Source organism: Mastigoproctus giganteus, chromosome 6, assembly GCF_048544385.1.
Source record: "Mastigoproctus giganteus isolate SK-2022 chromosome 6, ASM4854438v1, whole genome shotgun sequence".
NCBI lineage: Eukaryota > Metazoa > Arthropoda > Arachnida > Uropygi > Thelyphonidae > Mastigoproctus > Mastigoproctus giganteus.
In genome coordinates, this window is record NC_143580.1 from 165,241,949 (window position 1) to 165,254,884 (window position 12,936).

The 12,936-nt window shown below is 35.3% G+C and overlaps 1 protein-coding gene across 1 annotated transcript in view; it reads right to left on the reverse strand.

Annotated features, from left to right (window-relative positions):
- Positions 1-12,936, reverse strand: part of scat (VPS54 subunit of GARP complex scat) — a 414,636-nt gene that overhangs the window by 266,947 nt on the left and 134,753 nt on the right. The window contains exon 5 of the mRNA XM_090376331.1: positions 11,574-11,705. Within this exon, the coding sequence (XP_090232457.1) occupies positions 11,574-11,705 (132 nt within the window). The remainder of the gene's footprint in view (positions 1-11,573; positions 11,706-12,936) is intronic.

Genomic DNA, 12,936 nt, shown 5'->3' on the forward strand with positions numbered 1-12,936 from the left:
CATCCAAGTTTGCAGCTGATAAAAATGTTGGAAGGGTGATTAATGACAAGATTGACAGTGTGCTATTGCAACAGGATCTAGAAGTTAGGCAGCAGATGGGCTAGGAAATGGCAATTGAACTTTAACATTGACAAATACAAATATTGCATATGGGTAGCAGTAACCCCAGAGTAACATACCAACCGTGTGATACTACACTTGGGGTGGTAGAAAATGAAAAAGACCTAAGAGTAATTGTGCAGTCAGATATGAAGTTCTCTGAGCAATGAAGACAGACTGGACTCATGGGGTTTTGTCAATGATATACAGCAACTTTGCTAGCAGTGATAAGGTGATTAGCCCATTGTATAAGGAAATGGTGAGGCCACATCTTGAGTGCTGCATACATGTGTGGAGACCTCATTTTAGGAAGGACGTGGAGCTGCTGGAATGGGTACAGAGAAGGGCATTGGTGATGGGAACAAAAGGAGTGCTCTTATCGAGAAAGGCTTCAGTTCTGCAAATATAGGTAACTGTGAGGTGATCCGATTGAGGTGTATAAGGCTTTGAATGGATTGAGCAAGCTGAATACTGATGGGAATCTTCCTCTTGCTCCATCTGTTGTCGTAGAAGTTGATAGCTTAAATAACTACTGGAGGGTACTGATAGGTGAAATGGAAAGTTTTTTTTTTTTTGGATGATGCTGTATAAGCTTACTTTCTTGCATCAATATGCCATTACTAATGCTAATGCAGAAACATCTACACAGAAATGAAGTTATATTCCAGTCACAGCATGTATTTGTTACAGGAGGTGCTGTAGGGCCAAGCTGATTGGATACTTTGATGCAGTGAGTGAGGCAGAGGATTACACGGGGCAAAATTTTAGTATTTTTTCTTCCAGCCTGAAGAGAGTTCTGTCCAAATGCAAAGAGTATTGCTGCTCTCTGAGCAGGGCCAAAGCATGAAGACCATCCAGCTGAGCCCATCCAGGCCTCTTAACTTGACTATTGAGTGGTGTATCTCTTCATACAAACTGGCAATTTTGTTAGAATTTTTTTCTAGATTGAAGTTATATCATATCATATGATTAATCAAGTTGTTTTGAACTCCTTCTGATGAGTGTTCTAAGAAGTCATAACAATTATTACTCTCACTTTTTTTTAATGCATGGCTTGAATGTACATACAGCAACTTATTTTACTGGTTGTTTTTATTCAATCGAGCTAAATAACAGCTACAGAATAGATGTACATAAGAATGTCTTTAGCCAGCAGGTGGTTGATTGCTGGAACAAATTTTCATCTGTTGTTGTGGAAGTCAATAGGTTAAATAAATTCAAGAAAGAACTAGACAAACTATTGGAGTGAATGAATGGGTAAAATGGGGTGGGGTGTTTTTTTTTTTTTTTTTTTTTTTTTGCATCATTTAGCATTAGTAGAGACTTTTTTTGTAAAATAATAAGAGAGGTTTACCTGAATATAGTATGTAGAACACTTCCATATGATACTCTCCAGAATTTTACAAATTTATTTTACAGATATTGATATCAACGTAGAATGTATTGAGCATTACAGCTCTGGTTCATACTATCTAATTAGTAGAGGCATATGACATAAGAAAGCAAGCTTATATAGCACCAGCCAAAAAAAAAAAAAAAAAAAAACATTCCTATTCACTCATCCATTCACTCCAACAGTTTGTCCAGTTCAGCCTTGAAGAATTTAATTTAAGCTGTCAACTTCCACAATGACAGATGATAGTTTGTTATAAAAATCAATCACCCACTGACTAAAGGCAAATTCTGCACATCTATTCTACAAACCCCAGGGGCTCACATCTGGTGAGTATGGGCTTGGCACACCCAGGGTCCTCAGCCGGATATCATCATTCTTCTCTTTCTTGGTGATTTCCTTCTACTTCTCTCTCTCTCTCTCTCTCTCTCTCTCTCTCTCACACACACACACACACACACACACACACACACACACACACACACACACACACACACACAGGGTAACTCAAATTTTTTTTTTGGCTGGTGCAGCATAAGCCTCAGGCTTCCTTGCACCATATGGCTAATAATAATAATAATAATAACTGTCTTTCCTCAATTTGAATTTATGCCCCCCCCCCACATGCAGAATCTGAGGAAGAGAAAGAATCACATCAGCACTGAGCTTGCTCAAACCATTCAAGGTCTTATACACCTCAATCAGATCACCTTGCAAGTGCCTAGTCTCAAGATGCTGAAATTTGCAGAATTTAAGCCTTTCTTGGAAACAGCAACCCTTTGTTCCACTCACTACTCTCATTGCAGTAGCTCTACATCTTTCCTAAAAAGTGATCTCCATACCTGTATGCAGTAGTCAAGGTGTGTCGCCTGACATATATATCATTGACAAGAGCTACTCTTTCAGCCTGTTTGCACTGCTCAGAAAACTTCACATCTGACTGCACAATTAACCCCAGGTCTGTTCATTCTCCACTACCCTGAGTGTAGTACCGTACATTTGGTATGTTACTCTGGGGTTACTGCTACCCATATGCAGCACTTTGTATTTGTCAATGTTAAACTTCATTGCCACCTCTCAGCTCATCTGCTCAACTTTTCCAGATCCTGTTGCAGTAGAGTGTACTGTCTTTACTGTCATTAACAACCCTATCAACCTTCATATCATCTGCAAACTTGGACATAAGCCTGATATCCCTTCATCAATATCATTGATAAATATAGCAAACAACAATGGGTCCAACACAGACCCCTGAAGGACACCAATAATAATATTAGTCCATGAAGAGCAGTGTCCATTGATTACCACTCTGTCTTCCATTTGATTGTAAACGGTACTTGTTGGAGTTGACATTTAATGTAAATTGTTGCTGAAATGTTAATTTTGTTTTGTGTTGTGTGGAACATTGCTATATTCCAAAAATTTTGTAAAAGTTAAGCCTAGTTTCCATATAGTGAGGTTGTTTTGTGGTAGTTTGAGCAATATGCATACTTTTGCCTTCATATATTAGCATTAGCTGAGGCATATGATGCAAGAAAGCAAGCTTATACAACATCAGACAAAAAAAAAAAAAAAATTCCCATTTCACCCATCCAGTCATTCCAAATGTTTGTCTGGTTCAGTCCTATATTTATTTAAGCTATCAACATCCAGCAATCAACTACTCACTGTCTAAAGCCAAACTTCCGCACATCTATTCTACAACTGTCTTTCCTCAATTTGAATCTATGCCCACCTCAGGTTCTTCATCTGAGCAAGCAGAAGAATCCATTAGCATTGAGCCTGTTCAAACCATTCAACACCTTGTACACCTCAATCACATCACCTCGCAGGTGCCTAGTCTCCAGATGCTGAAACTTGCAGAACTTAAGCCTTTCTTCATAAGCGCACCCCTTTGTTCATTTTCACCAATCTTGTTGCCCTTCTCTGTACTCTACATCCTTCCTAAATTGAGGTCTCTAGACCTGTATGCAGTAGTCAAGGTATGGCCTGACCATTACCTTATGCAAAAGGATAATCAAGTCATTGTCTCTTCTAGCTTCCTATATATCATTGACAAAACTCCATGACCTGCTCTGGCAGCTGGTTTGTGCTGCTCAGAGAACTTCATAACTGACTGCCCAAATACCCCCAGGTCTTTTTCATTCTCCACCTCCCGGAATATAGTACCACACAGTTTGTACGTTTCTCTTGGGTTACTGCTACTCATATGCAGTACTTTGCATATTCAATGTTAAACTTCAGATGCCATTTCTCAGCCTATCTGCCTAACTTTTCTAGATCCTGTTGCAGTAGCATACCATCTTCACTGTCATTAACATCCCTGCCAACCTTTGCATCATCTGCAAACTTGGACATTAAGCCTGATATACCTTCATTGATATCACTGTTTGTTTGTTTGTTTGTTTATTTTTAGGAGCTTGGCAACTAAGGCCATATTGCTTCGGGAATATGGGGTGGTCATTCCCTTGACCTTTCCGGATCCTCCGTATTTGGTGGTGACGGGCTCGAACCCCGGTCTAATCAAGAAGCATGTGCTATGCATTGCTGCTCCTTCCCACCTGGCTTTGATATCACACAAAACACAAAACAACACACAAAACAACATTGATAAACACACAAAACAACATTGAGCACAGCACCGAACCCTGGGGGACTCCACTAATAACATTAGTGCACGTAGAGCAGTGTCCATTTGTTACTACTCTCTGCTGTTTCCCACTCAACCATCCCATTGTCCATTGCATCAACTTACCCTTAATGTCACACTGCTGCAATTTGTACAGCAATCTTTCATGTGCAACAGTATCAAAAGCTTTCCTGAAATCCAAGTATATGATATCAAAATTATTTTTTACATCCAGTTCCTTTGTGGCCACATCGTAGTATCCAATCAAATGGGTCAGACAAGACTTCGCTTAACAAATCCATGCTGTGTCTGACCTATTACTGCAGTCTTGTCTAGGTCAGTGTTTCCCAAACTGGGATCTGCAGACCCCTGGGAATCCGTAGACCAGTTCCAGGGGGCCGGTGAAACGGTGGTTGACCATATATATATATATATATATATATATATATATATAACATATGAATGTTATATAAAGGGCCACACAAAGCTTTTTACAGTTTTGAAGGGGCCCATGAACTTTTTTTGATTTTTGAAAGGGTCCGTAGATCTCAATAGTTTGGGAACTACTGGTCTAGGTGATCCTGCATCACTTCTTTAACTAGTGACTCCATTATTTTCCCCAAAACAGAAGTTAAACTAAGAAGTCTATAATTATTTGTATCACCCTTTGAAACCCCTTTGTGAATTGGGGATACATTTGCACATCTCCAGTCCATGGGGACTTCCGCTGAATTTAAGTATGCTCTAATAATTATGGCTAAGGGTTTGCTTACTTCCCTCATTGCCTCCTTCAATATAACTAGATAAATTCCATCTGCCCCAGGTACCTTTTTGTATGTTAACTTCAACAATTTCTCCTCCACTTTACCCTCCATTATTACAAAATCATTTAGCTCCATGATAGAGTTTAGTAAACTTCTGTCCTCTCCTTCCTTACAGAATTCCTCATGTGAATGTAGATGCAAAATACTCATTCAGTTTGTCAGCTATCTGAGAAGGATCATCAACAGCCCAACCACTAACATCAAGTGGACAAATCTGATTTATCCTCTTCCTTCTAGAGTTTACATAAGTAAAGAAGTCTGTTATTTTTCTTTGCATCCTTTACCAAGGATTTTTCATAATCAGCCTTTGCTTGCCTACCCTCCTTTGTGACTTGATTACAGACTAGCTTATAGCTGCTGTAGATTTCTGTGCCGCCTGATAATTTATATGAATCCCATGCATTTTGCTTCTCTGCCACAAGCCTCATTAGGTCATCTGACATCAATTTAGGTCTAAATCTTGAACAGCATTTCTTAGTCGGATGAAAAGCCTAGTAGCTTCCAAGATTAACTCCTTGAAGGTTCGCATTTAAAATTCGCTGTTTTTAACATCAGTTGATCCCACTGTATAGAATTTAACAACTGTCTGAGATCTGTGTAGTCACCTTTATGAAAACAAAAACCCTTTCCTTTACCCTTGATGGTAGTTACAACTTTAAGTAAATCCCAAATCAGTACACTGTGATTACTGTCACCTAGTGGTTCCTTTATCTGCAAATTCTTAATGCATGAATAATCACTGCTGATAATCAGATCAAGAGTATTACTCCCTCTGGTTGCCCCTCAAACATGCTGCTGTAGAAAATAATCCTCCAATAAATCCAAAAAGTCTTGCTAATGTGTGAGTGACCAATCCACAAGTGCCAGTCAATATCTGGAAAGTTAAAATCCCCTATTATAGGGTATTCTGATTTACTGGACCCCTATTTCTCTGCACAACTGTTTGTTGTACTCAGAGTCATTAGGCCTATAACACACTCCTACTCTCATTTTCTCTTTCCCAGTGTTTATGTCACACCAAACTGACTCAACATTGCACTGTCCACCCATGCCAAATGGATGCACTTTCTTATATTTTATGTGTTTCTTAACTAACAGCATAACCCCTTCTGCCTCCCTACCCTGTCTATCCTTTCTGTACACATTATACTCCCCAAATTCCAATTCTGCATTGCTTATATCTGTGTGACACCATGTTTCTGATATCCCAACAATATCTGCTTTTGATGTCTTGATCAGGACAGGAGGTACCATGGCAAGGCATAAGAAGGGTAAAGATACTATGGTATATAATAATCAGGTTGAGGATGATGAAGGTTCTGCTGATGCTAGTAGTGAGTTGTTAGACTCATCGCATCAGACAGTAAAAGCTCTATCTGTGCAATTGAAAAGATTAGAGGATATGGGAGAGAATAGTTGTGAAGAAGAAGAGGAAAGAGTAAATCAAGGGAAGGAGAAATATATTCCTGAATTTAAAGATATAAGTGAAGTGAAGATGCAATTACAAAAATTTTTGTTTTGTGATGCTAATAAGGTGACTAGAGCTGCCATGAGTTTCATACTTAAAATGTGGGATATTTTGTAAGCTAGAGCCATACAAATTTTTATAGAAAATCCAGTGGAGAAGGCAACAGTAAGAGATTGTCATACAACTGCAGAACATGAGTTAAAAGAAAAATGCTGCTATTACAGCAAGAGATAGTGATAAAGAGAATGAAAAAAGAGAAGTCAGTGTATACTGTATTGGCTAAGTCTGATATTGAAGAATTAAAACAAGCAAGGTAGAGCAACAAGAGTTAATGAAATGTGTGAAACCAGCTTTGAGAACAGTTAAAATAAAAACAATAAGGAAAATAAAAAATAACGGTGTCATGATTGAAGTGGACTCGCAAGATGATATAAATTTAAAACTGTGAAAAGTTTTCTGAAATTGGAATGTAGGTAAAAAGCCAAGATTGATAGAAAAACAATTGTGTATGGTCTAGATCTTTATATAGGAAACAACACCTTGATGGAGCAAATATATGAAAAAAAATTTGAAAAAAACATGGCTATTCCTATGAAGATATTAAAGAACAAATTGACGTGCATTCTATTAATAGAGCAACAGGATAATTGTTGAGGAAATGGATACTAGAAGTGTCTTCTGGTATAGGTAAAATACTTGTGCAGAGAAAGCATATATATAAATTGGTCATCTTTACAGGGTACACAACATTGTTATTGTACCAAAGTGTTTTAAATTGCCTTACTTACGGACACACTTTCAAATTTTGTAAAGGAGAACTGATGGGTGGGCATTGTACCAGGACAGAGCATGTATATAAAGACTGCAATTATAAAGAGGAAAGACCAGTATGTGTCAACTGCAAGGCCCAAGAACATTGGGAGAAAATGGAGATACAATTTTGGGAGTAAAGTAATTTTAATTTAAATCTCTAATTTCTTGGTGAGCTGGAGAATCAAGAACTGGGTCATCAGGAAGAAATAATTTGTCTACATGAGACTTTAGTAAAATTCCAATTCCACCCGGGAGTAGTAATTTCTCTGTTAATCTTTTCCCTGAAGGAAAATGTAGTGAATTTATAATAGTGTTCTGAAGAAAAAATGCAGTGGTCGGAAGATAAGTTAGAGAGGGTTTCATCAAAATCAGAATTGAGTTGGAAGGATAAAACAGAATTTTGACCAGTTTGAAGTTTTAAGAGAAAAAGCAAGGTAAAACAGATGAATCAGATGTTAAATTAGGAGAGGAGATTTTAAAAGAAATTATACAATGATCAGATAAACACCAGTTATCATGAACAGTTCAAGAGCGAAGAGAAAGAATCACAGAAGAACAAATTGTAACATCATTTCATCTTATCCTATCCAAGGAGACAAAAGAAAGTGAAAGGCATATCAGGTAAATTAAATACAAAAAAATTAGGATTAAGAATAGAGTCATCTAAAAGACAACCATGTTGATCTGTAATAAAAAAACAGTATCAGGTTGAAGATTTTGCATTAAAATCTGCACAGATACAACATCTAACAGAACCAAGAAGGTGAAACACACAATCTAAAAAAGATAATAGTGGGTTCCAAATCATCTTTGAAAGTTCAATAGACTGAAAAGACTAGAGATCAAAACACAAGAAATGAATTGAGTACAGAATTTGTTAATAAGAGTAACTTATAAGGAATCATTAAAAATAATTAGGGCAGTATGAGGATGGTCATGATTATAGAAAATGATTCTTTTAATAAGGAGGTATCCAACAATTTTCTCAGCACAGTAGTAAGGTTCTTGAATGACAGTTAGATCAAAAGATTTTTCAGTTGCTAAATGGCAAAGTACACCAGCAACATGTTTTGACTTATGTGCATTAATCTGCATAAAAACATTCCAAAATTCAGAACCTATGCAAATTCACAAGTACACCAAGTAATGTCAGCACCCTCTCTACTCAAATGTAATGTTATAAATAATTCTAGAATGGCCATAAATTCAAATTATAGGGGAAGAGATTTAGACTACATTGTAGAAAGTTTTCTTTTAGCCAGCAAGCTGACAACAGAAAGTTTTCTTTTAGTTAGTGAGTTGTTGATTACTGGAACAAGTTGCACATAGTTGAGCTTGCCAATTTGAAGAAATTCAAAGGTCAACTGGATAGTTATGTAAATGAAGAGGGATACACATTTTTTTTTTTTTTTGGGCTAAAGCAACAAAAACCTGTGGCTTCCTTGCACTATATGGTTAAATCCAACACACTAAAGAAAGACTGTATAACCGTTGTATATTTTCATTGTAAATAGCTGATTACAATACTCTGCATTTTTAAAAAATATTCACTGATGTTTTCTCAGAAAAGGATGTTTCTGAATCATTTTCTAATGCTCATTTCAAAAATGACTTCCATTTGTTTCTGTCATGGTTGGTTTCTTCAAAAATCACGAAATTTAGATTTTCACATATTTTTATTAACTTTGGCAGAATTTTTGCATAGAAATTATAAAAAAATGCTACTTTTATCAGACCTTTATATTTAAATACTACTTAAGGGCAGCATGGTAGAAAGTACATTAAATATTCACTTCTCATTTTAAACACTGATCTACAATGGGCCAAATTTTCGTTTCTTTGATTTTCTTTTCAGATGCTTGCATTTTACTGTCCCTCTTCTCTTCTCTTCATGTGAAGTTATACGATATAAAGTTAGAACATATAAAAAAAAGGTAAATTTTCATTCTGTTAGAAATTAACATGTTTACTGATACAATCATATATAAGTATTAAAAACCAAAGTGGAAAAATATACAAGTTATTTTATTTCATACCTTTGTTTAAAAAATGAGATCTTAGAAAACGAAATGCACTGATAGTCTCATCACTGAGTCACAAGAAAATTTTTTGTGTAGATATTACCATCGCAGAGAAAGCTCATTCCAAATCAATGCCTCACAGAATGGTGAGCTGGTATTGATGTCAATTCCAAATATTTCCCTCTAATTTCTTCCTCTTCAAATATTATATCTCTTGTTTTTTTAATTTTGAGATCTTTTTGGGTGTTTTTTTTTTCTTTTTTTTTTTTTTTTGTAGAGACTAGGGATCTTTTTATTGATGGCAAGCTCTATATTTTGTTTCACCAAAAGCATTTCTGGCTCATCTTTACCTTCTTTAGGTTTATCATGCATACATGAAGGGGCATAGCAGGAATTAGTAATTTCAACCTCAATAGTGTCTTCTTGATATTCCACTATTTCAGAAAGTTTTTGAACTAGAATATAAATAATTCTATCAATAGAATCTCTGCTTTGTCAATTCCAATTTTCTTCATACTCTTGAGGTTTATGGAGGTAAAGAAGAATGCTTTCTAAATCGGTGCACCTTTGTTCTACTTGAAATTTTAATGCAGCATACAATTGTTTGGAAAGAGAAGAGTTATGTTCAGCAAGTGATTTCATCATAAACTATATAGTGGCACTTGTAAATAGCAAATTGGTGTCTTGGCGACACAAAATGCTTCAATGGCGATTGTCACTGGAAGAAGTGTTGAAACTGTCATTGATACAGTATTGAATTCGTCCTCAATGAAAATAATTTTAGAATTAAGATCAATCAATGATTTTGAACAAATTTCTCAATTTATATAAGACCCATACTGAGTTCCTATGATTCGCTTTTCTGTCTTTAAATTTAATGTTATTCATTCTAGGCAATATTCTGTAAAATACATTAAATACAATAACTAAATTATGAATTATTAGTAGATATAATAATTAAGTATAAATTATGTATTATGTTAATATTAGCAGAATGTATTAGAATAATCGATCAATAAATTATGTATTATGTTAATATTAGCAGAATGTATTAGAATAATCGATCAATTCATAACAGGGAGAAAAAAAACAAGAAAACCTTGTCTCCCCCCCCCTCAAGTTGGGGCAGTCCCAAGCCAGACTGTAGCAAACCGGGCAGGTGTTTATGTACATTTGTCCTTTCAATTATATCACACTAGTGTGATATAATTGAAACTTGGAAAAGTTTTTGAACTCCAAATTTGGGAAGCTCTTCATTAATTGGCTACAAGGTGCCACTAGCCCTGACTGTTGAAAATCCCATTGCTTACAGACAATCACATAGGCATATTATCGCTTTACACAAGTGGCTTGTTTATCACAAATCGAAACAGTTTGTGTGTACACACATATCTAAATTGAAAATTTACCTTTGGTTCTAGAATCTAAGGCTGGAAAGCCAAAATACTGATATTTTACTACTTTAGGTATGCCAGAAACCAGTATTGCAATCCTTATAACTGATCAAGGCAATTGGCCAATGAGAACTTTTGTCAACTATGTGTATTTGTTACAGGAAGTTTAGAGTAGAACAATGTAAGGTTTAAAGTTGCAATAAACAGGTCAGTTTCTGCCAAAATTTGCAGAAATCACTTTTTCTCCTTTTGTAAGCAAAGTTTTGGAATGTGAAGTTGTGTTTTTGTTCAAATCATGTTTTTAAAAATGAAATGTGCATTGCATATGAACATGAATTTTCTGAAATTTCCCTCTTGCATGATGAGGCATAAATGGAAATTTGCCACATGACTGCTATACATAACTTTATATGGAATAAAAACAACTAATTTTGAAATGTTTCCAAACTTATTGAGCACAAACACCCGTGGCATATGTTAAATGAAATATTTTGGCAATTTCTCTCATCCATAAAGTCCCAGAGGTTATCAATACTAATTATGAATCAGGCAAACAAAAGCATCAATAAGAAAGAGATTTCCACTTTGAAAACAACCACTGTATATGAACTGGCTGCTCTTTGAAATCATAAAACATACACTGATATGTTGTTATGGGGGTTTGATGGTGCATAAGCTACTTTCACTATAATGCATATGCTGATATAAATAAATGTTATCTACATTCAGTGTTAATGCTTAATGGAGAGAACCTTTGTCTTCACTTATTTTAATAACAATATAAGTTTGAAATAATAAAAAAAAAAAAACATTCCTGTTTTTAATGTTAATAAGCTCTTTTTCTTTTCAAGACTTAATAAAGTGACTACTTCTAATCTGATATATATGATTCTGACTTATATTATTATTTTTATCATAACATGAATTTCTACCTTTTCTTGTAAAAGCTTGGTAGAATTCCTAAATGGAATGGTACCTTTTTTCTGAGGATGTTTGCGGAACCATGGGAAAACTGCATCAAATGTTTCTGGATTGTCAAGGGCAAACTCAGCTTGTAAAAATATCTACAAGTAAAAACAAATATATAAGCCTATGCATGTTTAAATCAACAAGTAAAAACACAGCAGTTCATACTGCTCATTCTGCAATATGTATAAGGTATTTTGACCTTTAAAAATAAGTTGTCAACATGAATAATTTAAAGTAGTAAATTCCATATAGATGACATTTTTAAAATTTTGATTATTTGTTCAATCCCAATTAAATTTTATTTATTTTAGTTTAGTTCTAAATTATTGTATTTTGATAATATCCAAATCAAGCTACATTTTTTCTGTCCAATACAATGGGCAAGTAGAATTTACTCTCACCTAGAAATAGCTGAATTAGAGATTTGATATTATGTATATGTGTACTATAAGTCTCATAAGTTAATGCATATTTATTTGTTTTTCTAGTTTCATTAGGTACTGAACTAGGCCATGAACACAACAGCAGGTAGTATAGTGAAGATTGAGGTCTGATATGTTATAAATTTCTTAATTTGCAAAGCAAAGAAGCAAAACAAATCCATGAGGAGATGAAAGCTGCGTATGGAGAAGATTGCCCATCACACGAGACTGGAAAAGATAGGTCAGGTGTGGGCAAAGCAGTGTGCACATTGACCCAAAAGAAAGAACACTGATTTCAGCCACAGTTCCTGCCATTTGTGGCTAAAGTGCAACAGCTAGTCCTTGAAGATATATGTGACTATAAATTTTTTGGCAAATGAAGTGAACATTAGCCATGGGTCTGTTTGCAACATAATGTAGGAGTTCTGCAGATGTCTAAGATGGCAGCATGATTGGTTCTGAGATCATTGATAACCCCTGAAAAGTTCCACGAGAAATAGTGTTCTGTACAATTGTTGAAGCTTTGTAGAGAATGTTGATTTTTTTTTTACCAAATTGTGATGGTGGATGAATTGTGGGAACTGGGGTTTTTGTTTTATCTTATTTAACTATATAAACATCTCTGTACTTTGGAACCCAACTAGATAGTTGTTATAATTTTTCAAAGGAGAACAACTGGTTCCTCACTCCTACAAAGCCCACAAGCTATCTGACTGCTCAACTATTTAACCTTTTCTTGTATCAGAAGATACACAATTATGAGGTTTTCTTTTATTTTCCCCAATCAGGATAATTCTCAATGTATTTTTCTTAGGGCTGTGTGAACTTCTCTTGAGTAAAGAGACATATTCAGTATTGTAACCATAGCAGAAATTTATTTTCAATATCAAAATTTACATATAAT